The sequence below is a fragment of the Trichosurus vulpecula genome, chromosome 6 (assembly GCF_011100635.1).
Source record: "Trichosurus vulpecula isolate mTriVul1 chromosome 6, mTriVul1.pri, whole genome shotgun sequence".
NCBI classification, from domain to species: domain Eukaryota; kingdom Metazoa; phylum Chordata; class Mammalia; order Diprotodontia; family Phalangeridae; genus Trichosurus; species Trichosurus vulpecula.
The window spans coordinates 116,215,121-116,240,301 of NC_050578.1; the positions used below are offsets into that span (position 1 = coordinate 116,215,121).

Genomic DNA, 25,181 nt, shown 5'->3' on the forward strand with positions numbered 1-25,181 from the left:
CTGGATCCCTCTAATAGTCTTGGGGCTGCCTAGGGACCCTTTATCCTCCTCATAATAATGTATTTAAGTGCATAAATCCCACAAGATTACACAGGAAAACAAAGGCTAGCCAAAATAAAAATGTAAAATCTTTATGGTGGTGGTGGTAAGGGTAGTGTCCTGCTGTTAATTGGATGAAGTCAAGTTAGAAAAGTGACCAAGCTCTTTAGAAGTCCTCATGGCCATTGTTCAGTTGTTTTTTGTCATGCCCAACCCTCTGTGACCAAATTTTGGGTTTTCTTGGCGAACATACTGGAGTGGTATGCCATTTCCTTTTCCAGTGGATCCATTTTGTCAGTCAATCAGAGGTTAAGTGACTTGCCCAGGTCACACAGCTAGGATGTGTCTGAGGCTAGATTTGAACTCAGGTTTTCCTAATTCCAGGCCCAGGGCTCTATTCACTGCTGCCACTTCAAATCCATACCAGTTCTTGTTTCTTTTTTTTTTTTTTCCACCCAAGAAGGTTCAAATGTACTCAAGTCTCTTCTCAGTATCTTTGTTTCAAATTATGTAATGTAGAATTCTGCAAAAGACAAGTCAGTTTTGGACCCCAAATAAGGGAGCCTATCTAGAACGTGCAATTTCATCTATACGCTGTCTTATTTTCAATAAAGGAATATGACAGACTGGGCAGTGCTGGGATTGGAATCAAAGTCTTGGGTTCGAATTCTTGTTTGACTCTGCATAATTACTACGAGGGTTTTGCTGTTCCTGTTTCTTTCTGGGGGTGGGGGGAAGAAAGGGAGAAGAGAAAAATAAATGCTTACTAATTTTAAAAAATTAAGAGAAGATCGCAATGGGCTTAATTTAATCAGGCCACACAGAAAGAGGCAGAAAAATTTACCTCCAAACTTGATTCTACCTGTTTCTTCATCTGCATTCCAGCTCATTATGAGAAAGGTGGTGATGGGGGTGGGGTATGTGGTACTGTAGTTTCACTGGGAAATTAAAGTATGCTTTTAAAATCTTGGTACTTGCAATTTTTTTAAACCACACCCTAAACTTGCCCCAACCAGACAGAACTCCCTTAATAAGCTCTTTGGGATACTGACAAACACTAATTTATTTTTTAATCCTGCTCCAGCAGCACTGAATGTCTGCCCTAGTCATCTGTTTACAGAATATTTTCTTTGCTGATAAGCACAGCAGGTTGGGGAGATTGTGAATAATCTTCCCCAGCTGTTACCCTGGGCTGCAGTGCCCGGGTTCTGCACATGTGCCAATTAAAAGCTGAACAATGCACAAAGGCCAGGATTACCAGGCTGCACACCTGTCAGGAGGCTGCCTGAGTACTCAAGAAAATTCTGAGGGGGTGGGAGGGAGAGAAGAAAGGTTAAACAACAGCAAAATCCCCTACAAGAACAGGAACAGAAAAGGAAAGCTCCCTGAAATAGGTAAGTCCAATGATGCCATCTACTGGTCATTTCTGAGATTTCAGAGTATTCTCAGCCAGTCCGAGAATCTGAGTTAGAAACGATGCAGCACACGTAACACTCCAAAAACAAAACAAAACAAAACAAAAAAAAATCTCCCTCAAGTGACCATCCAGCCTTTGCTTGAAGGAAGCTGCTTCCTCCCATTTCACTTCTGGATAGCTCAAAGTGGTTGGGAAGTTTTTTACATCAAACCTAAACCTAAATTAAACCTAACTCTTCAAGCCCACTAGGGGTTTGCCAGAGCTTTTAAATCCTCTCTAGGGGGATAAAGAATTAGAAAACAGAGCTTGGTACCAGCAGCCTTTCTGGGAGAGGGATCTGGATGTGTAACCTGCTGCTTATGCCCCCAAGAGGGCCTCGGGGGCAAGTCAAAATCGGGTCAACTGTGTTTAAATGTAGAAACATATGTACAAGATGAAAGGAAAATCTTCTTTTCAAATAACCGCTTCTAACAGGTTTTCAATTGGGAAGCCTGCTCCCTCTTCCGCTCCTTCCAAATAACTCTAGTTGGAAGCTGAGGGGTGAGGGGACAGGACTCCTGGCTGCTTTCATATCCATTTCTATCCTCCCATGGAAGCAGGCTGGGCCCCTAACCCACAGACCCAGAACTTCCCCCCCCCTTAGCATCTCCCCCCAGCTCAATGCCTATAGAACTAAGAGTCCCAATTCCACAGGCTGGGGGAGAACAAATACAGAATTAGGAATAGAGATTGGGCCTGTGATTTCAATGGAATTCCCCAGGAGGAAACTCCCTATACTAATGCAAGTTAACATTGTGCCTGAACTTTTGCCTAAAATGCTGGGAAAGAAACCCAGGTCTTCTGGGCTCTGAGACTCTCTCTTCACAACACAATGAAGCAGGATCAAAATTTTATAGCTCTAATAAGGATTCTTTGACCTTAGCCTTAACTCCTCACTTTGCAGATGCTCAAGGCCATAATGAAGAGTGGCAAGGCTAACTTGAACTAGGGCGGTTTGATGGTACAGTGAGTAAAGTGTGCTGGGCCTTGAGTCAGAAGGCCTGAGTTCAAATTTGGACTCAGACACTTACTAGCTGGGAGACCCTGGGCAAGTCACTTAACCCTATTTGCCTCAGTTTTTTCACCTGTAAAATAAACTAGAGAAGAAAATGGCAAAACATTTCAGTCTTTGCCAAGAAAACCCCAAATGGGGTCATGAAGAGTGGGACATGACAAAGTGAACAGCAACAATCTATATTCATAATATGGAGAACAAGGAAGAAAAGAGGTACAGTGTCCACAACAGTAGATCTGAAGTCAGAAGACTTGGGTTCAAAATCCTACCTCTGACATTCTCCCTGTGTGAGATCAATTGGTCACTAAATATTAATTAAGAGCCTAATCTGTGCCAGGCTCTGTGCTAAGCACCGGAGATAAAGACAGTCCCTATTCCTGAGGAGCCCAGACTAATGTGGGGAGGCAACATGCAAACCAATAAGTACAAATAAGCTACATTCAGGATAATTCAGAAGTGAGCAAGAGAGAACGAAGGCATTATTAAGAGGGGTTAGACAAGTCACTTAGTCTGTTTTCTCTTCTGTAAAATTCTGGAGGTTGCACGAGATGGCTTCTGACATTCCTCTCAGTTCTGTATCTATGTTGGGGATCCTATGGGTGGGATGACTCTAATGCTATATGGTCCTAAGGAATGGAACCTGCCACATATCCACACATTTAGGCTGGGGATGACGGTGACAACTGCCTATTTAGAAAACCACATACTGGGGCAGCAAAGTGATGGTGAATTGGGTCCATTTACTGTAGTGATTTGAATGAAGGACATGTTTAAGGAGTTTTAAAATGAGACTTTATCAAGTTTTTCCAGACTACTTCATTTGGTGGAAAAGGGCTCTCCAAAAGAAACAAGAAAGGAAAAGGAGAAACTTAAGAGTCCAGATGAAATCATAGGGAGGAGGAGAGGCGGTGCACTTTGGTATTCCAAATGTGCATCCAGGTAGGAGTAGTAGTGTGCCAACTCTCCTTTACAGGGCTTTCAGAATGGTGATTGGTGGGAAGCAAATTTCTGCTCCCTGAGTCGGGATCTTTAAGCAAAGCAACTGGTTAAGTGAGGATAAAAATATGGAGTTGGAATGTTCCCAATTTTATCAAGGTTGGGTGCCACTTGGGCTCATGTGGACATTTAATCTATTAAGTTAAAATGAGTATTGAAGTTCAGAATGTTCCTTTTTCTTTTCTTACTGTGTATTTAAGTTTCAGAAAGAAAAAAAAGTCAAAACAGAGGAAACGGAGACTTTCTCACTTAGTTTTATGGGTAAAGCAAAAGAAACTGTGAATCACTTAAAACTACACAGCTAACAAAGCAGGGATTAGTAATCTTTGGGTCTGTGGAGCATATGGACTCCTTTTAAGGATCATGTTTTTAAATGCATATATACATAAAGGATTACATAAAATTATGCTGAAATTCAGCTACCCAAATACATTTATAAAAAAAAAGCTGTCTGACTCTAGGTTAGGAACCCTTGAGGATAGTAATCGATCAATGTGGGCATTAGTCCATAAGTGAAGTCATAGGTTCAGTCCCCATCTCTGGTCCCTAGAGATTAGTCTTCCCAGGGAATTCTAATTACCTGGCCAGTTCCAGGAACATAGCCTTGAGTTGATTTCACAAGTGAAGATTAAAGACACTTAGAACATTTTTCCCTTGGGATTCTACATGGGAATGCTAATTTAGATCCTATAGGGGAGGAGAAAGAAACTTCTGATACACAAAGATCATAACAAGGGGAGAAAGGTCTCAATTGTGAATATAGATTTTGTGTGTGTGTGTCTGTTCTCTTGTAGGCAATATCAATTCATTTACCTTACCCAGAGGAGAGATGGCACTTCCACTTACAAACTTTTAAGAAGCAAACATAGCCTTATATATACTGTAAGAAAGGTCATGGAACCTACAGACCAGACAATATGAAATGAATTGATGCAGTCATAGTTCAGTGGACTCTATAGCAAAAGTAAGGGTAAGTAGAAAGAAAGAGAATCCTGCATTTTCCATCTCTCAGAGGCAGCTAGGATAACAGAACTATGAAAATATTTTTTTTTCCTGTATCAGGATATGATACTTCTCCCTTTTTTACAATTATCAGCCTCAAGGAAGTAGGCTACCATGTCCAAAATAAAGAAAATAACAAACAAAAAATGAAATTAATCACCCAGAGGTCAATCTTCTTTGTAAAGGATAGGTTTCTGTACTCAGTTGGCTGGTCCTAGGACAGTTGAGAGAGTCTGTTCATGGGTCCACAATCAAAACAAGTCCAATCTGCTGGGTCTTCCAGAGCACGGGTACTCCATGTTTCCTTTCATGAACCATGGGAAAACTTTGAGGGGTGGGCATAGCTTGAGAAAGGTTGCCATCTGCACCAGTGGAAGTAGTCCTCATATATGGATGGTAGGAGTAATAATTTCTAAAGCTATGCCACACAGGCTGGGCTCCTTTTTCCTAAGGCTCTTCCCATCCAGGGTAGCCACTTTTAAAGGATGTTGAAACCATCCTTATTGGCTGGGGGACTGACACATCTTACTGCTGGACCTCACCATGTCTCCTCAGCGGCCTCCTCCTCCCTCTATCCCAGTGGTCTCTTTCCCTATTAGTTTTCCCCAGAACTTCCATTTAGAGGAAGGGCCCATACTAGGCATGCTTCATTCTTGCGGCTTCTTCTTTTGGATTCAATCATCTTTTATGGTTCCTTTTCTTTCATTAGAATGTAAACTCCTTGAGGGCAGGAATTATCTTTTTTTTTTCCTTGCACTTGTATCTGTGCTTCACACAGTGCTTGGCACATAGTAAGCACTTACAAAATACTGATCTGATGTGACTTGATCTCAGTACAAAAGGGAGTCATATTACACATATATTTAGGAAAAGTGCAACACTATGGGAAAGGCAGTCACCAAGGAACTTTGCTCAACAGAATCAATGCTGTATCTTTGCTGAATAACTTATCCATGCTATTGCTAAGCAAGCCTTCCTTTGTTTTCTAAATAAATTTTTACTGGTATCTTCTGTTTTCTTAAATTTCCCCATATCCCTTCAGAACAAAGATTGAAAAAAGCAGAAGAGAAAAAAATTCAGCAAAATTTATCATGTACTTGTGTGTATCTGACATCATGGGAAATGTCCCACACTTGTGGACTTCTACCTCTGCAAAGGAATATGGGAATGTGTTTTCTCTTACTACTTCTTTGGCGCTAAGCATATTCTTTGTAATTCTGCAACATTCATTTTCTATTGATAAACATTTTTTTGTTAACTGTCAGAGTGTTTTATTTTGTTCCCATTCCAAACATGAAGCATCAGATTGACCTGAATCAGGTTGGGTCGACAGCACTACAGCAATGAGGTCACAAACCATCTCTGGAGGGAATATGCCATTTGTGTGGAAAGCAATCTAACCTTTTTCCTTTCCTCCCCGGAAAACTTTTAATTATCCAATGCCATCATTAGCTACAACAATGATGCATGCTTATTCTTCAATCCATTTTCAGAAGGAGAAAAAAAACCCTCAGTACACATAAGTATTGTAGTTTATTTCAGGGAAAAGATAAAAACATAACTTTAACATTCTAGTTTCTTTGTCTTAGTCTCTAAGTCTGACAGGAAGAAAAATCCACACAAACAATGCACCTGTACCAGGTTCAAAATGTCAAGACTATTTCTAACCTCTTTTTTCAACAAAAATTTTATTTTTTGTAGTAAGAGCTAGAAAAGAACTGGATACATTTCAAATATACCAAATATGTAGTAATAAGATAAGAGGAAAAAAGTTTCTAATACAGCCCAAAAAGCTTTGATAAGCTTCCTCTATGCTGAGCAACAAACACTCCCATCTGTCTCTGGTAATGTATTTTCTTGTGTCATCATCTTTAAAGCTGGTAGCACCCATTCATGAATAGATGACTGGCAAATTTTTATTTCATGACTGTCATCATCATATAAAGTAACATGTAAATTCTATGTAATAAGTAAATGCTATCGGGTATAGATTTTGGGACTGTTTTATCTTGTTCAAGTTTAAGATTCCCCCTCAATATCCCAGTTTACACACTCGACTAGTTTCCACCCCATGCAAAATGGGCAGATCTATTGTTTCAAATATGCTAGTGACAGTGGATAAGCAAACCCTTCATGTTAATTCAAGATTTAATATGAAAAAGATCCATCTGATGGAAATGAACTTGGGCCAGATGCTAACTTAATATTTATGCCACTTACTAGCTCTCAAGTGGGAGTGGAAGAGGGGGAAAAGTTGCTTCTCTCTCTCCCCTCACTGTTTCCAAATTCCCCAAAATACTACTGGAAAAGCATCAGATTGGGGAACCTAAAGCCCAGCATTTGGGCAAAAAAAAGGGATTGAATCAGAATTGAATGAGAACAGTTGACCAAAATTAATTTCCTCTTGCTAGATCTGTCTCATGTTAAATCTTGTGAAGAATGAATAGAGTTTCTTCATTTACTGTGATCAGGATGCTTAAAATTCTGTAATTGCTGCTCATTTTGATGTGGGTCAACTGAGAGGAGACTAGACGAGGTCATGAGTCAACAGCCTGTCTGAAAGACAAGAAAAAGAAGCCAGGGACTCATGATCTACCCCTCTCTTCCCATCCATACTTATAGCCAATTATCATGCCTCCTTCCTTTGGTACTGACTGCAGTCACAGCATACATTCGGTCTCAGATTACGAGACAGTGACACACAGCACAATGAGAGAGGTCGAATGAAAGGCAGACAGGCCAGCCAACTTGACAGGTTTAAAAATATTAGGGCCCATGAGGCAATGAGACAATTAAAGGAGACCCTCTACTCAACTGTGGGATGAGGATGTTGAGAAGAGTTTACCCAAATGAAGATGACCCATTTCTTCAGACCTGTAGGCAGTAGGAATTCACCGAAGATGACTACCATCTTGCCCTCCAAAAATGAAATCCCACCACCTCTTAGCTCATTTAATTGGTACCCAACCAGATATATTCTTGAGCTGGGTAACATTTAGTTGTGGATGCAATGAAAAGCAAACCAAAGTTAGAATTAGGAGGGAACTAGTTATCTGGGTGAAAGTCTTTGCAGCTAATTTCTCTAAGATAGTTAAACTATATAGGGAACCAACACAAATATATAAAAACAAGAATCATCCCCAAATAGATAATCAAAGCACATAAACAGGCAATTTCAATAACCATATGAAAAATGCTCCAAATAACTAACATATTGCTCATATTGAGCAATACAAAAACCAAAATATACAAAACAAAATAATGCAAAACCAAAAAACTCTGATGTTCTATCTCACACTTTTTACAATGGAAAAGATGACAAAGAAAGAAAATGCTGATGGAGGAATTATGGGAGCATAGGCACACTAATGCATTGTTGGTGGAACCATGAATTGACCCAACCATTAAGGAAAAGTAATTTGGAATTATGCCCTACAAGTCACTAAACTGTGCATACCCTTTCACTCAGGGACAATTCCACTACATACCTATATTCCAAAGGGATCAAAGAGAAATATGTACCACAACATATTTTGTAGTGGCAAAGCACTGAGAAAAAAGTGGTTGACTATCAACTGGGTGATGGCCAAACAAGCCAGAGCATATATATGAAGGTGCATAGCACTATAAGAAATGACAAAAGGGGAAGGATTCAGAGGGACCTGGGGAGAATTGTATGATACAGAGTGAGGAGAACATTGTACATATAACGTCCACAATAAGGTAAAAGAAAACAACTATGAAAATCTGAAGAACTCTGACTAATGAAACAACCATTTGTGACTCCAAGACTGATGAAGCATGTTTTCCAGTTCTTAGAAGAGAGGTAAAGGACGAAGTGAATAATAAGCTGGACATGGCAAGATACTGCCAATGTGTGAACTTTTTTTATTTGTTTAAAGGGAAGGCTTTTATTTTGAGGGGAAGGAGAATAATGGGATTGGAATGGGTAAGCAACAATGATGCCCCCAAAAAAGAATAAAGAAAAGTAAAACATAAAAATACAAAAAAGAGAGCAGAAGGTTCAAGTGACCCAGGCAAGCGAGGCATTGCTGGTCCTATGGTCTTAAATAAACACTTTTAAAGAAAAAAAACCAAGCTTATATAATTAGAGATTCATAATTTCATCCACAATCCTCTTTTCCCGTTATTTGTAGACTGAAATGCTAATGTTTGTTGATATTTGATAAGTTCGTAATAAAAATTTTTTAAAGTAAGCTGAAACTAAGACCTTGGGGAATGAATATTTGATAGTGCCCTGTTACATGGCGATAGGCAAACATTCTATATTATTTAGCACCATTTTAAAAGCTGGCGCTCTCTAAGAATACTCTAGTGCTCCTAAATGCTGGATTTGATCAAACTTGATCAAAGTTTATAAACATAAGGTTATTTCCCCTGTCTCCTCAGCATTGCTTTTTTCTCATCTATAGTAAGAAAACAAAAAACCCCAGTCGTCAGGTAGTAATAATGCTAGATGCACTCTAGTTTCAAAGACTAAAGAGGAGGGTGCCACCCTTTAACACTGCCATCAAGAAAGCCTTAGCAACTTAATAGTGCATCAAAGCGGGGCAAACTAGGTGAAGCAGTGGATAGAGCACTGGCCCTGGAGTCAGGAGGACCTGAGTTCAAATCCAACCTCAGACACTTGATACATCCTGTGTGACCATGAGCAAGTCACTTAAACCCAACTGCCTCACCAAAAACAAAAACAAACAAACAAAAAAAAGTGCACCAAAGGGAGAATAAGTGGGAACAGGTCATTCTAGGAAAGGGAATTTTTTTTAATGGGGAAAAAAAATAGCATATTTCTTTTTTCCTTCCTTCCCATTCCATTTTCTGCCTTTCTCTAATTTCTGTCTTCTGGACAGCATCTTAGAAGGCCTCTCTTTTCCAAGAAAGATAGGATGGTGTCCTAGAAAGAATACTGGAGCTCAAAACCAGGCTGTGCCAATCTTGGCCCCTGAGAAGAAACAAGGGAACTTACCTCTTTTTTTTCCTTGTGGGGGGTGGGGGATAGGGGAATGTGGGTGTGGAATGTCACATAGTCCATCAGGTGTGATTGCAAGGTCAGATTTACTTAACTACTTTTCTTAGTTACCAGGAAAGCTCACTGGGTGGGTGTGGGTGTGGGGGAGAGGTTATATCTGGACACGATTGTGATGTAAAAACAAACGGCATTGCTATGTAGTTAAAGGAAATCCAGGTGGCAACGCTTATTTGTTGTATGACCAAGGGCAAATTACAACCTCCAAAAACCTTTGTTTCCTCAACTCTAAGGGGAGGATAATAATGCCTGTTTTACCTCCCTCATAGGGCTGTTTCAAGGGAAGAGCTTTGTCATGGGTAAAGCACCATATAAATGGGAGTTACTTGTGGAGGGAAGGTGAGGGGAGTGAATTGAAGGGTCATAGTTCACTGTTTCCTCCTCACCACTTCGGTCATGAAAGGTTTAACTACAACTATATTTGTGCATTCTATGAATTAAGTACTTCTATAATGCATATTGGTGGGACCCCTGGGTCACTTACCACAGTAGCTATGGGGGCAGGTACAAGGGGAGAGGCTTAAAGCCCACCCAGGTATTACTCTACAAGCAGAAATTTCTCATCAGTGGATTAAATTCAAATGCATTTTTGATGTCCAAATATGACACAAGATTACTTCTAAAGATAGGGAGTTATTTGTTGTTAAAATGTTAGAACAGGTCACTTCTACCTCTTTGATAAGAAAGTTTGCCTTTTCATACACACACTCCCACTGCATCACCTGGCTATGATTTGGGCAAATATGGGGAAAGGAAGTGCTTTCACCTGAAGCAGGAGGCAGAAAGGAAGAATGCAAATTAATTTCAAAAGAGTTTTCAAAGCAGAGATCCTACCATCAATGACATATTCACCCCACAATGTCCACCTAAAAAACAGGGATGGCAACACTGAATGTATACTCAACTTGGAATGACTGAGCAAATCATTTAAAATATTAAGAAACCAAAAAAGTGACAGAATTTGGAAAACCAAAAAGCAAGCAAGAAGCTCAAGGGATATTATTTGTTGGGGAAATTCTGCTCAAAATCTCATTTGGCTTATAAAATCTGCCTTGGCCCTGTCTCACTTGGTTAAGGAAGCCCCAAACGTCCTACTGTAGACACTTAGAACTGTACAGATACTTCGCCAAAATGAAAGCTCACATTTCTTTTTGTTGTTCAGTCGTGTCCGACCTTCCTGTCCATTGGGTTTTCTCGGCAAAGACACTGGAGTGGTTTGCCATTTTCTTCTCCAGCTCATTTTACAGATGAGAAAGTTGAGGCCAATAGGGTTAAGTGACTTCCCCAAGGTCACACAGCTAATAAGTATCTGAGGCCAAATTTGAACTCAGGTCCCCCTGATTCCAAGCCCACAGCTCTATAAATTGCTTCTAAAAGTTATTTATGCTTTCTGGTGTACATCACCGATGCTTCACACTGATTCACAAGCTCCCACTGGGAGCATGCTCTTATAACAAATAAGCAGAGTTAAAGAAAAGTATTAACCCCTTGGCCATATAGGAAGATGTAGGTCTCATTGCATACCTCTAGTCCACCATCATCTCCTTCCCGAGAAGTGGGAATTAGACTTTGTTCATCACCATTCTTTTCATGTCACTGTTGGTCATGGCATTGAATAGGCTTCTCAAATCTTTAAATGCTGTTTTTCCTTTATATTCTAGAGTTCATAATAATTATTATCAATTAAAATAATAATAATGATAAATTCTTTTCCTGGTTTTGCTAGTTTCACCGTGTTAGATCAAATAACTCTAAATTCTTCATGTTCATCATTTTTTTTTAATGGTGCAGTAATTCCTTTACATTCTTACATGATTTTTATATGGATACCTCTGTCCCTGATCTCCCTTGCAGTATGTACATAGTGGTGGTGATATAGTTAGGTCAAAGGGTATGCACAGGGTATGTACAGGTAGACTTTTGGGGTATCATTCCAAATTGTTTTCAAGACTGTTGGGACCAATTCACAGCTCCACTACATAATTGTCATAACATTTTTCAGTGGGTTGTTCAAGTATTATGCCTATCTTACACATGAGGAAATTGCTGTTAGGTTTACATGACTTAAGAGTTGGTCACATAGCTATTAAGTGTTAGTCAACCAGCATTTATGAAGCACTATGTGCCTGGCAGTGGGCTAAGAACACTTTGATTAAAAGAGAGGTTCAAACAATCACATTTTAACAGGAGAGACACCACATAAATACCTAGGTACAGTCAGAAATCTGGGTAGTTAGGTGGTGCTTTGGATAGAACGCTGGAGGTGGAGTCAGGAAGATTTGGTTCAAATCAGACCTCAGACCTAGCTGTGTGACCCTGGGTGAGTCACTTAAGTTTGCCTCAGTTTCCTCATCTATACAAGGAGCTGGAGAAGGAAATCACAAACCACTTCAGTATTTTTGCCAAGAAAATACCAAATGGGGTCAAGGAGAGCTGGACATGACTGAAACAACTAAACAGCAACAAACGCTCAGACATGTACAAAGGAGTTGGACGGTAATCTCTGAAGGGGAGACCCTAGCAGTTCTAACTGAGGTGGGAGGCAAAGCAGGACTTCTATCTGGGGAGTTTTCCCACCCCTACCCCCACCATTAGATACTAAGAGAACTAACAGTTATTTCTCATCAAGGCTGATTACTTGAATAATGCCCCTTTAAGGATGCATGTTAAAGGGATCGATGTAGCAACCCAGCTGATCAGTTGCCCATTGCAAAGTAATTTAGGATAAGACCTAAACCTGTGATCTCCTTAGTACAGAGAACTTCCAAATGAAGAAAGACTCTCTACCGATGCAGGTTGTCATCGTCACCATATGTGAGATTGTCTAGAGTATTGGTTAAGTGACTTGGCTGGGTCACAGAACTAGCAAGTATGTGACTAAGCTGGGACTCGAATTTGGGTTTTCCCCAAGCCACAGCCAGATCCCTACCCCCTATGGCACACTGCCTCTGCAAAGTCACTGACTTTAATTCTTGTTCGTCCTTTGTTTTTTTTTTTAAGAGAACCAATAACATCATGGGGTAAAGTCTTGACTTGCACATGAATTGGATTTAAATGGGACAATACTGGGCAGACATTAACCATTTACATACTGGTGGTAACACTATCATACTGACAGGGTGGTGAATGTAACAGCGATAGGGTGGAGGTAGAGTGTGTGGGTGGAGGGGTAGTGGTTTAAAAAAGAATTCTGGTAGCTAGGATCCACCTAAAGACAGAGAAAGATTAACTCAGTACTTCAACACACACATTAATTAATAACAATGTGCTTTTAATAAACACCTGCTATGGTCATCTCTGGGGATACAAAGAAATGAAAAAAATCCCCACCCCCAAGGAGCTCAGAGACTAATGTGAGTCCCCCCAAACTAAGTTAATGTAAGTCTCAACATTTTCCAAATTCCTCAGTTCAGGTCCTCTGGGATGTGCGATGTAAATCTGGGATCTCAAAGTCTTTGCTAATCAAATCTAAGTCCTATCAGGCTGGAAAGGCTTTAAAATAGTCCCGGCAACAGTTCCAACAAGCTCTTCACCAAAGAGAGGTCACTAGGTAAGCGATTATTATCTGACCATGGCAACTAAGAAAACCATTGAAGATCTTTCAATCCGCTTTAGTAAAAATAAAAGGAATGGATAGGGATGTAGCTATCTTGAAGGATTAAAACATATCACTTCTAAGAGGTCATTTGGCATATGGGACAAAGCACAGGACTTAGGAGTCAGAAAGGTCTGGTTCAAATCCCACTTCAGATTCAAGCCCTTCCCAGCTATGGGACATGGAACAAGTCACCTAATCTCAGCCTCTTTTCCTCGGCCATTAAAATGGGGGTGATATTATAGCACCTACTTCACAAGGATTATTGTGAGGTTTAGAAGATATCATATATAAAGTCCTCTGCAAACTTAAAATGCCATAGATGAGGCTAAGATATTTTTTCAAGTCTCAAATTAGGCTTTGTTTCTGTATCTTCCGTCATCTCAAGACAGAATGAGAAAATGAGTCATGAATGCTGATAATGGGGAAGGAAGGGAGGGAATGAAACACTAACTTAGACGTCAGGGGCATTTCAGGAAGTGGGACAACAGGTTCTCACATGGTTTTGGAATCACAAGGTTTAGAAATGGAAAGGAGCTTAGAGGTCATTTGGTCAAAGTTCTTCATTATCTAGATGACTCAAGTAAATTGACCCACTCTGGAAGACCACACAGGAAATAAATGTAGTGGGTGGGCTTAAAAATAATTTTTTTTTTTATAAGTCTGTGAACCGTTTTCATCTTCTGCTCAAGAAGCTCTACTAGTCCCTTAAAGCCCCTGAGCCAAAATGTTTGGCTATTAAAGCCTCACCTTTTTTCAGGCTTATTAAATACATCACTCTCCTTCATGTTCTCCACAATTCAGCCGAACTGGTCTACATGCATATTCCCTGTACTTCTTATTTCATTTCCCATCTCTGCAGTTTTGTCTAGTCTGTCTCCCGGGTCTGGAACATGTGCCCTGCTACCTCCTGGAAGCCCTACTTTCCTTTAAGTCTCACCTCCTACAAAAGGTTTCACCTGAACCCCTAGTTCTTAACTGCACTCTTCCCAAATCTCTCCCTCTACACACACACACTCTGTCTCTCTCTCTCTCTCTCTCTTTCTCTCTCTCTCTCTCTCTCTCTCTCTTCCCCCACCCCCCCAGGCTAAAAAGGGTCCTCTAAGGGTAGGGATTGTTTCTGTCTTTGTATCTTCAGAGCCTAAACACAGTGCCTGGCACATATGAAGCACTTAATACTTACAATTGTTGAATGAATGAATGGCACCCATAATCCAGCACCAATCACAAGGAAGAATTTTAAACACTTTATAAAATAAAATTCTCCACCTGTACTACCCATACCTGCCCTTGTCTAATAAAGGGGAAAAACCGGATCCTTCCTTCCCAGGGCCTTTCCCAAATCCAGCTGCTGAATCCTTCCCCAAATGATTGTAGGCCTTGTCCTGCCACTGTTCCTGACTCAGTTGGAAATTCACTGCAGTGACGAACTCTGAGGCGAAACTAGGACTCCAAGTCCCAGCACTTTGTACTATGCTACCTAGAGAATTCATGTCATAATGATATTTACCTATTCATTCAATCTGAATTTACAGTAAGGGTCTAGATATTTTTCTGAAAACTGAACAATTTAATGTGTTTTTTTTTTAAAAACCCTCATTACTAAGTAAGTTTTTCCTAGAATGTTCTACCCTATTTTATCATAGACTTGGATCTGGAAGGAAACTCTGAGATTGGCTACTCCAACCCATGAATTTTACAGATAAAAAAACTGACCCTCAGAAGTGTTAAACCGTAAGTAAATAGCAGAGTAGAGATCTGAACTCATGTCCTCTGACTTTTTAAGGCCTTTGAAGGCAAAGGACAGCATCATCTTTTTTATCCCTGGCTCCTAGCAAACAGTTACCATTTAATGAATGGTTGTCAATGTTCCATCTGCTAATGTGATGGTGCTTTATAACCTGGAGCTCTGGAGACACTGAACTTTACTTGCTTTCTTAAGAGGCACCTTGTCATGGTGGACAGAAAACCAGTCTTGGGTGTCAGGAAGACCAAAGCTCCAATTCTGTCTGACACTAAATTAGCCGTTCTCCTACTCCTCCTCCTCCTCCTCCTCCTCCTCCTCAACTTCTGTTCCTGATCTCTTCCAGGAACGTGTCCTATTGATCATCCCTTCTATCATTTTAAAATCTCTCCCTAACCACTGGCTTGTTCCCTGCTGTCTACAAACAAGTCCGGGTCCCTCCCAACCTTCATTTTAAAATCAACACAGAAAACACCCTTCACTTGACCCTACTATCTATCCCCTCAGGCTACAGTCCTGCATTTCTCCCTCCTTTTCACTACCCTGCTCCCAGGAAGAGTGGTCTGTAGGCAGTGGCTTTTCCTTTCTCACCACCTATTCACTCTACTGAAACTGTCTGCTGCTAACTCCAAGGCCTTCATCCTCATTCTCCAGAACCTCGGTCTCAGAACTAGACACTGTTGGAGACACAATTATCTAATGTCAGCTTGGCCCTCAGGCAATCGGAGTAATCTAGTTCTTCCCCAATCAATTAGGATCTGGATAAGCACTTTCCATTATAGTTATTCCAAATCTTATTTGTTCTAAGCCTTCCAAAGCTCAACCCTCCACCCTAACAGGAGGTATACTTCAATGAAAGAAATTCAGCCATTCCCTGAGGGCTCCCCCTTCTCCCCCCTCTTCTTATCTCATACTGATTGCACACCAAGGTTCCCTGGAGATTTTGAACTGGATTGCTGGATTCAGAGTCCAGAGTGCTAACCACCGCACCATGGAATGGGCACCCGAAAAGACCTTAGCCTGAAACGGCCAGGGTCTCCCAATGCATTCTGGGCCATCCCCAGTCATCCTGATGAATATCTAACCATTGGACCCAGATGGCTCTGGAGGAGAAAGTGAGGCTGGTGACCTTGTACAGCCCTCCCTCACTCAAATCAAAGTCAACTCCAAGTCATGTTATCATTTCCCTGATGTCATGGTCCTCTTCAAAAATGAAGGACAAACACATAATCTCATATTACTCACACATCTTTCCCCCATGACCCACCAATCTGACTTGTCCTTTTTTTTGCCTAAGGCAAATCCTTCACATGTTGATCCCATCACTTGGGGGTAGCTCCCACTACAATCTCTTTTTGTTTGGTCTCCAGGTCTCAAGGGATGGCATTTGACTCTATTGTGAGTCCACAGTTAGTGAGTCTATTTGAGGTTTTCTGGGCAAAGACACTGGAATGGTTTACCATTTCCTTCTCCAGCTCATTTTACAAATGAGGAAACTGAGGCAAGCAGGATGAAGTGACTTGTCCAGGGTCACACAGCTAGTTAAAAGTGTCTGAGGCCAGATCTGAACTCAATTCTTCCTAACTCCAGGCCTAGCATTGTGCCACTCTGCTGCCCTCTTTCTGGCCTAATTTCACATTAATCCCCTTCAAATTCTCTACAGGTATTTCCCTTTATCTGACACACCAGCCCTTGTCTCAGTACATCTGTAAACCCTGAAATCCACTCCCTACCAGGTTATTTCCCAGTATCTGACATACCAACTCTTATCTGAGTGCACCTGCACAAGTCTGTTCTCTATGCCTGGAATGCACTCCCTATTTAACTCCATTACACAAGAGGAGAGAAACACAAATTTAGAGCAGGAAGGAATCTTAGAGATCATCACATTCAAAACCCTCATTTTAGAATGAGGAAATTGAGTCCAAGAGAGATTAAATGACCATTCCAGGGTCACACAGTCTGTGTCAGAGGGATGATTTGAACCCAGGTTTTTCTAACTCCTGGAACAAAATCATATCCACTATTCCATGACACTGACTCTGAACACAGCAGGCATTTAAGGTTTCAGATAAAGTGAACACCACACCCCTGCTCAAGACCTTTCTTGCCTCCCAGCCCCTACCTCATCAAGTCCAAATTCTTCTGCCTGTGTTTCAATGCATTCCCAAATGAGGTCAGATCACACCTGTCCAACCTTGGACTCCCCAGCAGACATCATCCTCTTGAGAGAAATTATTATTTCTCTCTCATATTAATAATCAATTATTGAATTGGGACCAGGATTTTTTGTAGGTTGTTCAGTCTCTGAAGGACATTGCCGACAAAGATATTGAATTAACTTTCTCCTCACTAGTTCAGACCCCACCCATATGGGACACCCCATTATTGTGCTCTATAAGGAGTGGGTGGGACTAAATTCTTAGATTAGATTGCCCGAGGCTAGACAATTTGGAAGCAGATGACAAAATCAAAGTTACATTCCCGCCTCGGCATTAGAAATAGCTCCACCTCTCATTGTAAGATCCATTCTCTCTCATTAATTGTTAAGCAATCAGAGTTGACTGCTACCCTCAGGACCCATTCTTCTAAGGGCTTACAAACTATGAGCCTACCGCCATGATTGGTCTTTGGTCTTTGGTATATGAGAGTGTCACTGACCCATTTTATTAGTTATATGCTAGCATTATTAATAAGATGATTAATTACTCAGAACCTATGTCTCTCAATCTTTTTAAACATCACACTCTCCAGTGCAAATAATCTGCTCTGTGTCCTCTCCCCTGTTCATTTCCGTCTTTGTGCAAATGCCTGTGCTATTTCAACATCTGGAATTTATCTCCAGGCTTCTCCAGAAGCTTTCTCCACTACTCCAGACAACCTCTACTCCTCTCTTTTCTTAGTATCACAAAATTGAACACCTGATTAACATTTCATTTCTGTTACTACTCCTTCTCCCCATGGACTACAGACTTTTTGAGGGCAGAGACCATATTTTTTGTCCGTAGAAAACCCTCTATAGGTATATTGGAATACACTGCAAGGCACAGTGCAAAGTGTCTGGTACATGTACATGCTCAATAAATGCTGGCTGACTGACAGAGTGCTGCATTTGGAGTCAGAAAACCTGGGTTCAAATCTCAGTGCTGCCACTTACTTTGTGTGTATCCTTCACTAAGTTATTTCATCTATCTCAACTTTATTTTTCTCATCTGTAAAATGGGAGAAGCTCTTGACTCCTGTGGACTTATGACAAAACATGCATCATGCATCTCTCCTCTCAACAGAGAGGGGATACATGACATATGTGGAATGAGGCATAATATATAATCCAACATGGTCAACTGTTTTGCTTAACTCTGTCCTAATAGAGGATTCTATGGGAGAAAGAATGAGAAACGACTTTTTTTTAAGGCATCAATAACACAATAAATAACCTAAGGGTGCTAGATTTCATTATTTCTAAGGTCCCTTTTCCAACTCCAAATCTAAGATCTTGTGCTGCTAAGAAAGGTACAATTATTGAAGATTCCCAAGGGCTGATACCCTGCCCCCAAGAAGACCTGCACCTGCTACCATCTGGATAATTTTTCCTCCCTTCTTGATTCCTGGAATGATCACCAATGGGAGTGAATAGCAGAGGAGGGAGATTTCTAATCTTAAACTCCAAACTCCTCCCAGTTCCCATTTTATCGAAATTTAAAAAGTTTATCCAAAGGAAAAGGTTGGAAAAGACCTGTAGGTGACCGAAGAGTATTTGCAGATTGGCTGATAAACATTTCTCTCAATTACTCTGGTGATGAGGATAAAGGGTCCTGAAGGTATTATACTCTCAATATATTTAGAAAATATGGAGGCAGGTAAATTGAAACAAATTGAAGCACGGTCACACAGGATGCTGTCTGGCTCTAGAACTAATGCTGGTGGACTGAGTATGGAGGAATGAATGCTGGAGCCAGAGTTAGAAGACCTGAGTTTAAATCCTAGCTTTGCTTCTTACTAGTGGTAACTAATTTCCTCTTCTTGTGAAGTTGGAGGTGGGATTGAACCAGACTCCAGGTCTGTATCTATAACCTTGATCTATCAGGTCATATTCCTACTCTTATCTCCTGGCATTCGGACTACATAGCCTACCTACCAGATGTTTCAGAGGTTCACTCACAGTGTTTATACTTTTGTAAAACAAAGAACTCAACTTAGAAGCTTACCCAGCAAGAGACCACATGAATATTGCTTGTAGGGAGGGACACAGTCCTCCCACAGGCCAAGAACAATTTACTCTCAACAAATAAATTACAACCTGGTCCATCACCTCCCTCTCCCTCACAAGCTGCTGACTCACACAAACTAAGTATGGCTGCTTAACCAAGACATCATTTGCCTTTAGGTTTGCACTGAGAAGACAGTGAGGAGAGGAAAAATGCAGCCAATCCCTTTGGGGGGGAGGGGGGAGGAGGAGGAGGATTTCAAGCTCACAGCAATTCCCTAATCTGCATTTTATCCAGTACCCTTGAAGTAATCTTTTTTAAGCAAACTGCTTTATGATCTCTGAGTTCGGTCAAAGGGACAGTCCTGGGGTTTACAGTCTGTAAATCATGAGTGTGATGCAGGAAGGTGAGGGAAGTCATAACACTAGCACACATTTATATATAGCTCTCTAAAGTTACAAAATGTTTTGTTCTTCCTAATGATTGCTTGTTCATGACGTGTCATTCACAGTATCATTACCAATAACTCAGCAAACATTTATGTTATGTGCAAAGTACTGTGCTCGATTGTGGGGGGGAAGGTACAAAGACTGGAAACTACCCCTACCCTCAAGGAGCTTCCATTCTATTCTATTATGTTCATTTTACAATCCAAACATTCAGTTCCTACTGCGTGCAGTGCTAGTAGCTGAGGAAGACACAAGATTTAGATGATATAGTCTCAATCCTCATAGAACTTGGTAGGACACATACACAGATAATTAACACAAACATAACTAAGTATCATCAGAGGGGTGCAAATGAGGAAAGCAGTCATGGCAAGATAAGAAGAGAGAATAAAAGCCTGTGGAAAAATTTAACTGAAAAGGATGGTCTAGTTATAGGGAATGGCTTGAGGAAAGGCACAAAAAGGGGACAAAGAACATGAGATTGCATGTGTGTAAGAAGACCAGAAAATAATCCAGTTTGGTGGGAACATAGAGTGCCTGGAAGGGGCACTCTTGGTTGGGGCTCACTTGGTTCCCTTAGAGCAGTTGGGTCAAAAGGAGAGTCACAACTCCATACAGAAAGATCCTAGCAGCCCCATAATGAATACTGACTTAGAAAATCACAAATTAACATTATCTATATTGTATTGCATTTTTATTTTGTTAAATTGTCCCCAATTACATTTTAATCTGATTCTGCTGCACAGGGGAGTGACCTCCTTGATGGCAAGGAGTGTCTTCGGCCTCTTTTTGTATCACCAGCACTTAGCAAAGTGCCAGGTTCATAGTAGCCATTTAATAAAAGTTTATTGACTGACTTTTTTGTGTTATGGAACCCTTTTGCAGTCTGGTAAAACCTTGTAAGAAAAATGTTTTTAAATGCATAATTTAAAATACATAGGATCACAAAGAAATCAATTATGTTTAAATAATTATGAAAATATAGTTTTTTAAAAATTCATAGACCTCAGTGTAAGAACCCCTGCTCTTGGGAGTGAGTTCGGTTTGTGGAGGGCTGGCCTTGAAGACCAAGAAAGAGTCTGAATTCCTTTTGTATAAGTGTGGTCCACCACTTAGAATAACCTTCCCCCAATCTCTACTGAAACACTATTCAAATCCTTCCCTGTGCAGCTCAAAAGTCATCTGTTGCATAAAGCCTCTCCCAGAACAGAAGTCATCCCTCAAGCCTGGCTGCACCCCAGAGCAATGTGCTTGTACATTTTGTGACACCTAGATTGCCTGGAATGTTTCTTGTTTGTGTACAAGTTTTATGAGCTCACCTAGATTGAGGCTCCTTGAAGTGGGGACTTTACCTTATATGACTTAGTATCTCCCACAGCCCTAGCAGTGACTGCAAGTGCTACACATTTGTGGGTGAATGAATGAATGGATGTTATTTCAGACACCAGGTGGAAATAAAATGAAGTTGATAAGCCTTTTAAGTTCATTCTTCAAGGATGTGTAATGTCATCAGGGCTGGTACCTCTACTTGTAACTTAGTGGATAGAGTTCAAGAGATGTTGAGGGTGAAACCATCCACCTGGGGCCATCCTCTGAATGTAGCTCGGTTTATCAAGAGACATTCATTCCCTCTCCAGACCCATACTCAAAGCCTTTCCAGACAGAATCTGCTGACAGAGCTTATGCTCCATAGCTTTATGGAACTCAGGGTTCCACAACATATCTTCTTAGTAGGACTTGAGTGGAGGTGGCAACAGATAAGGCAGGAATCTATCGCTTGAGAAGGGGAAAAAACAAAACAAAACTAGCCAGTTCAGTATGTATAGTTACATGGATGGGGAACCTTTGGCTTTGAGGCCACATGTGGCCTTCCAGGTCCTCAGGTGTGGCCTTTTGACTGAGTCCAAGTTTTACAGAATAAATCCTTTTATTAAGAGGATCTGTTCTATGAAGTTTGGATTCGGTCAAAGGACTGAATTTGAGGACTTAGAGGGCCACATGTGGCCTTGAGCCGCAGGTTCCCCACCCCTGGAGTACAAAATGTTCCTTTGAGAGAGAGATTTCAAACAAGGAAACAGCTATTTAAAAAAGAATCAACATGTAGAAAATAATTGGAAACTGGAAGGCTTGCTATCTAATGGTTCCAGTATAAAGTAAATCAGATTGTTCCTTTTTGGGGGTGGGGGGTGGAGGGAGGTCTTTGTATCCTTAACACCTAACAAGGTCAGTGACTGGACACAGCAGTTATCAAATATTTGTGGGGTTGAACTGAACAAGAGAAGGCAGTGTGACACAGTGAAAAGAGCACTGGATCTTGGAGTCTGGGGGTGTGGATTCAAATCTCAGTTCTGCTGCTTTTCCTCAGTTTCTTCTTCTGTAAAATGAAGAGGCAAGAGTGGATGATTTCTCAGGTCCCTTTCAAGCTGTTACCTTTCATGAGTCCATGAAAGCTCCTCCTTGTTTGACTGTCTGGCACACTGATTCAACAGTTCTCTCCTTCATAGTTGCTTACTGTTTGAGGCAGCCCTCCATATGAGTATAAGCATGGAGGACTCTCCTAGTTTCAAGGTTCCTTCTTTTCCTTTTCCTGACCTCAGATCTTTTCCACAGTAAAGCCTCTTTTCAAATTCTCAGGGAAAAGCATTCCAGACTAACAAAAAGACAACACAGGACGTCTTAATTAACACTCCTGTCATAAACAGGATGCCTCCTCAGTAACAGTGTTACTCTGTCTCCCCTACCCCACACCCAAAAAAGAGCTAATGCTGGCTCTGCCTCCTAGGAGACTAGATAAGTATCACTTTCTATGGCATCAAGTTGGCCTAAAGTGCAGGCCTCTCCTAGTGGGCTACAAAAAAAGTGTTAAGAGGTTTGTTAGCGACAGTGCCAGGAAAGAAACACTCAGCCAGAGCAGCTCAACTATAACTGAGACACCTCACAGCCTCCTTCAGAACGACAATGTAACACTGGTGTCCATTTAAAGTTTTCAACAGACCATTTTTTTTTTAAATTGGTTACCTCATTTAATTGGTTATGTTATCTCATTTAGTTCACACAACTCTGAAGTGGGTGCTGACAATATCTTTCTTTTACAGAGGTGAAAACTGAAGTCAGGAGGGGTGTGTGACTTTCCAAAGGTCACACAGTAGGTGTCTGAGGTGAGAACTTAATTCAGGTTTTGCTGGACCTAAGTCCAGAATTCTCTATCCCTTGCCCCACTTGCTGCCTCTCCAAATAAAGTCAACAGACCATTCTCAGAAGTTTTCAATAGCTCCTTCTTAAAAGTTACTGCTGGATGAAATCTTACACTGAAATGTTACAGGCTCCCAACATTTATAGACACTTTCAGAACACATTTAAACAGCATTTGCTACATCCAACCTCAGATGGTAATTTTTAGTAGCTAAAAGGAAGCTACATTTTTTCTAATACATTTTCCCAGCTCTGCAATTTGGCATACTTGTCCCTTATAAGAACAGAGGCTGGAAATGAAACTCCAAAGAATTGTTTCATATACTTCTTAAGTCTTAAATACTAATGCCTTAGTTTTAACAGGAAGGAAAGTTAATGACAGAAAAGGCCCATTCTGAGAAGTTAAACAATTTCTCAACTGAAAAAAATATGCTTATTAGGTACGTGATTTATAGACCCTTCCGTTTGCCTCTCCCCCCAGGTGGCATGAGGCAAAAGGAAAGGGAAGTTCCTGGTTTTATTAAGATAACTGTAAAATCATTTCTCAGGACATGGATATTTCAACCTTTGCAAATTCTTAATCAGGGAACTATGAAGGACAAAGAACAATGGTGTGAATGAAAAGGAAGATCACCAAGAACGCTCACTAATCCAACAAAAGCAAAATGAGTTGGTCTACACTAGATACATACCGGTAAGTAGGATCATAAGTGAATAGTGGTAAAAAAGAAACTCATTGTTTAAAAATTAGGGATTGAGACTGGCCACGTGATTTCACTGGCATAGGGGGAACCTCACAGTAAGAAGACTCCCTCTCATAAGGTGGGTCAGCACCTTCTCTGCAATTTAGTTTCTCTAGCCCAGAGCATGCAGAGATCAACTGATCACAGGGTCACACAGCCAATATTTATCATAAGTGGGATCATGCTGCTGAGACTAGACCAGCGAAAAGTAGAATGATTGTTTCAGAAAAATGGCCTTAATTTAGACTCAGAACAATCACTGACGAAAAGACATTTATACAAAATTATAGCTAAGGACGTTTAAAAGAGCTAACAAGCGCAGTTCTGAGAAATACACTGCTGTCTCTTAAAGAGGAAATATAAGAGGAGTCCCGAAGCAAACCCACGGCTCAAACCACTGTGTCCAAGCACCGAATAAGGGACACCCTGTTCCTGTTCTCAGTATGTGTGATGTAAGACCTAAGCAAAGGTAGGGTCCAACAACAAGAAACCTTTGATTATGTTATTTCGGACTTCTCCAAGAGAGAATCTGACTCCCAATCAGCCGGGTTGGACGGGCTGGCTGACTGGCAGGCAGACAGGGGCTTCCCATTCATTCCCCGGCGTCTCCCAGTCGCCGGAGCAAGAACGCGCGTTCCGATCTGTCGGGGGGGGGTTCTACGCGCGTGCTGGCTGAGTTCCACAAAAGCAACCTTGCTGCCGCGAACGTTCCACGCACTCACCTGTCCTGGAGGACGCACTCCCGGGACCAGAAGCCAGCTCGGTCGCCGCCAGGTAAGGTGGTGGTAGAGGAGGAGGTTGGAGAGGGGGAGGGGGAGCACCAGTCTCAGACAGGGACCGAGGGGACTGGGATCGCAGAGGTGCGGGGGGAGAAGGGGATTGCCTCCGCAGCCGGGAGGAGGATACGCAGCAGAGGCTGGACACGTCTCTCTGGAGTAGGGCCGAGCAAAACCGGGTCGGGCTCTGATACATTCCGCGAGGGCGCGAACCAGCCGATGGCACCAGACCGCCGGGCGACCCGGGACACCACCGAGCACGGGTCCGGAGCGGGACGAACGATGGAGGGAGGGAAGGATGGATGGAGGGCTGCTGATGCTACTGCTGCTGGGGGAGGCGGGGGCCGCAGGAGGGGCTGGGCTCAGCGCTGCCCGGCTACTGCCGCAGCCCCCGCAGCCTCCTCAGTCAGCATTCACCGTAAGCTCCCGACGCCCGCACAATGGAGCTGGGGCTGGGAATGCAAGCGCAGGGCAAAAGTTGCGCTGGAGAGCGGATGAGGCGAGCCCTCTTCTCTCTCTCTAAGGCTCCTCTCCTCCTCCGGGCCGAGCAGGACGGAGAGCAGCTGGAGCGGGCGCAGCAGCAGCAGCAGCAAGAGCAGAGCCGGCGGCGGCGACAGCAGCTACGTCTGCCTGGCGCACCTCGAAGGCTAGAAGGCTAAGTGGGAGGGCTAGCGCAGGGCCCTGACGAAATAGGCTGCTACCAAACAGGAAGGGGAGGGGTGTTTTGGGAAGATGGGCCCCACGCCCCAGCCGGACTCGGCTTCCCGGGCGGGGAACTACCTAGTTCTAGAGAGAGAAACATGTTTAACTGATTCGGCATGAAGGGGTTACTAGGTTTCTGGGAGGATGAATCAGGGCCAGTTTTGGGGTTTGCAAACTGACGCCTCCCCCCTTCCGGTCTCCGGAATGGAAGCGCTCT

General features: G+C 41.9%; 1 protein-coding gene across 1 annotated transcript in view; it reads right to left on the reverse strand.

Annotated features, from left to right (window-relative positions):
* Window positions 1–24,919, reverse strand: part of NOCT (nocturnin) — a 39,185-nt gene extending 14,266 nt beyond the window's left edge. The window contains exon 1 of the mRNA XM_036764681.1: window positions 24,209–24,919. Within this exon, the coding sequence (XP_036620576.1) occupies window positions 24,209–24,458 (250 nt within the window). The 5' untranslated portion in view covers window positions 24,459–24,919. The remainder of the gene's footprint in view (window positions 1–24,208) is intronic.
* Between the last annotated feature and the right edge of the window lie 262 nt (window positions 24,920–25,181).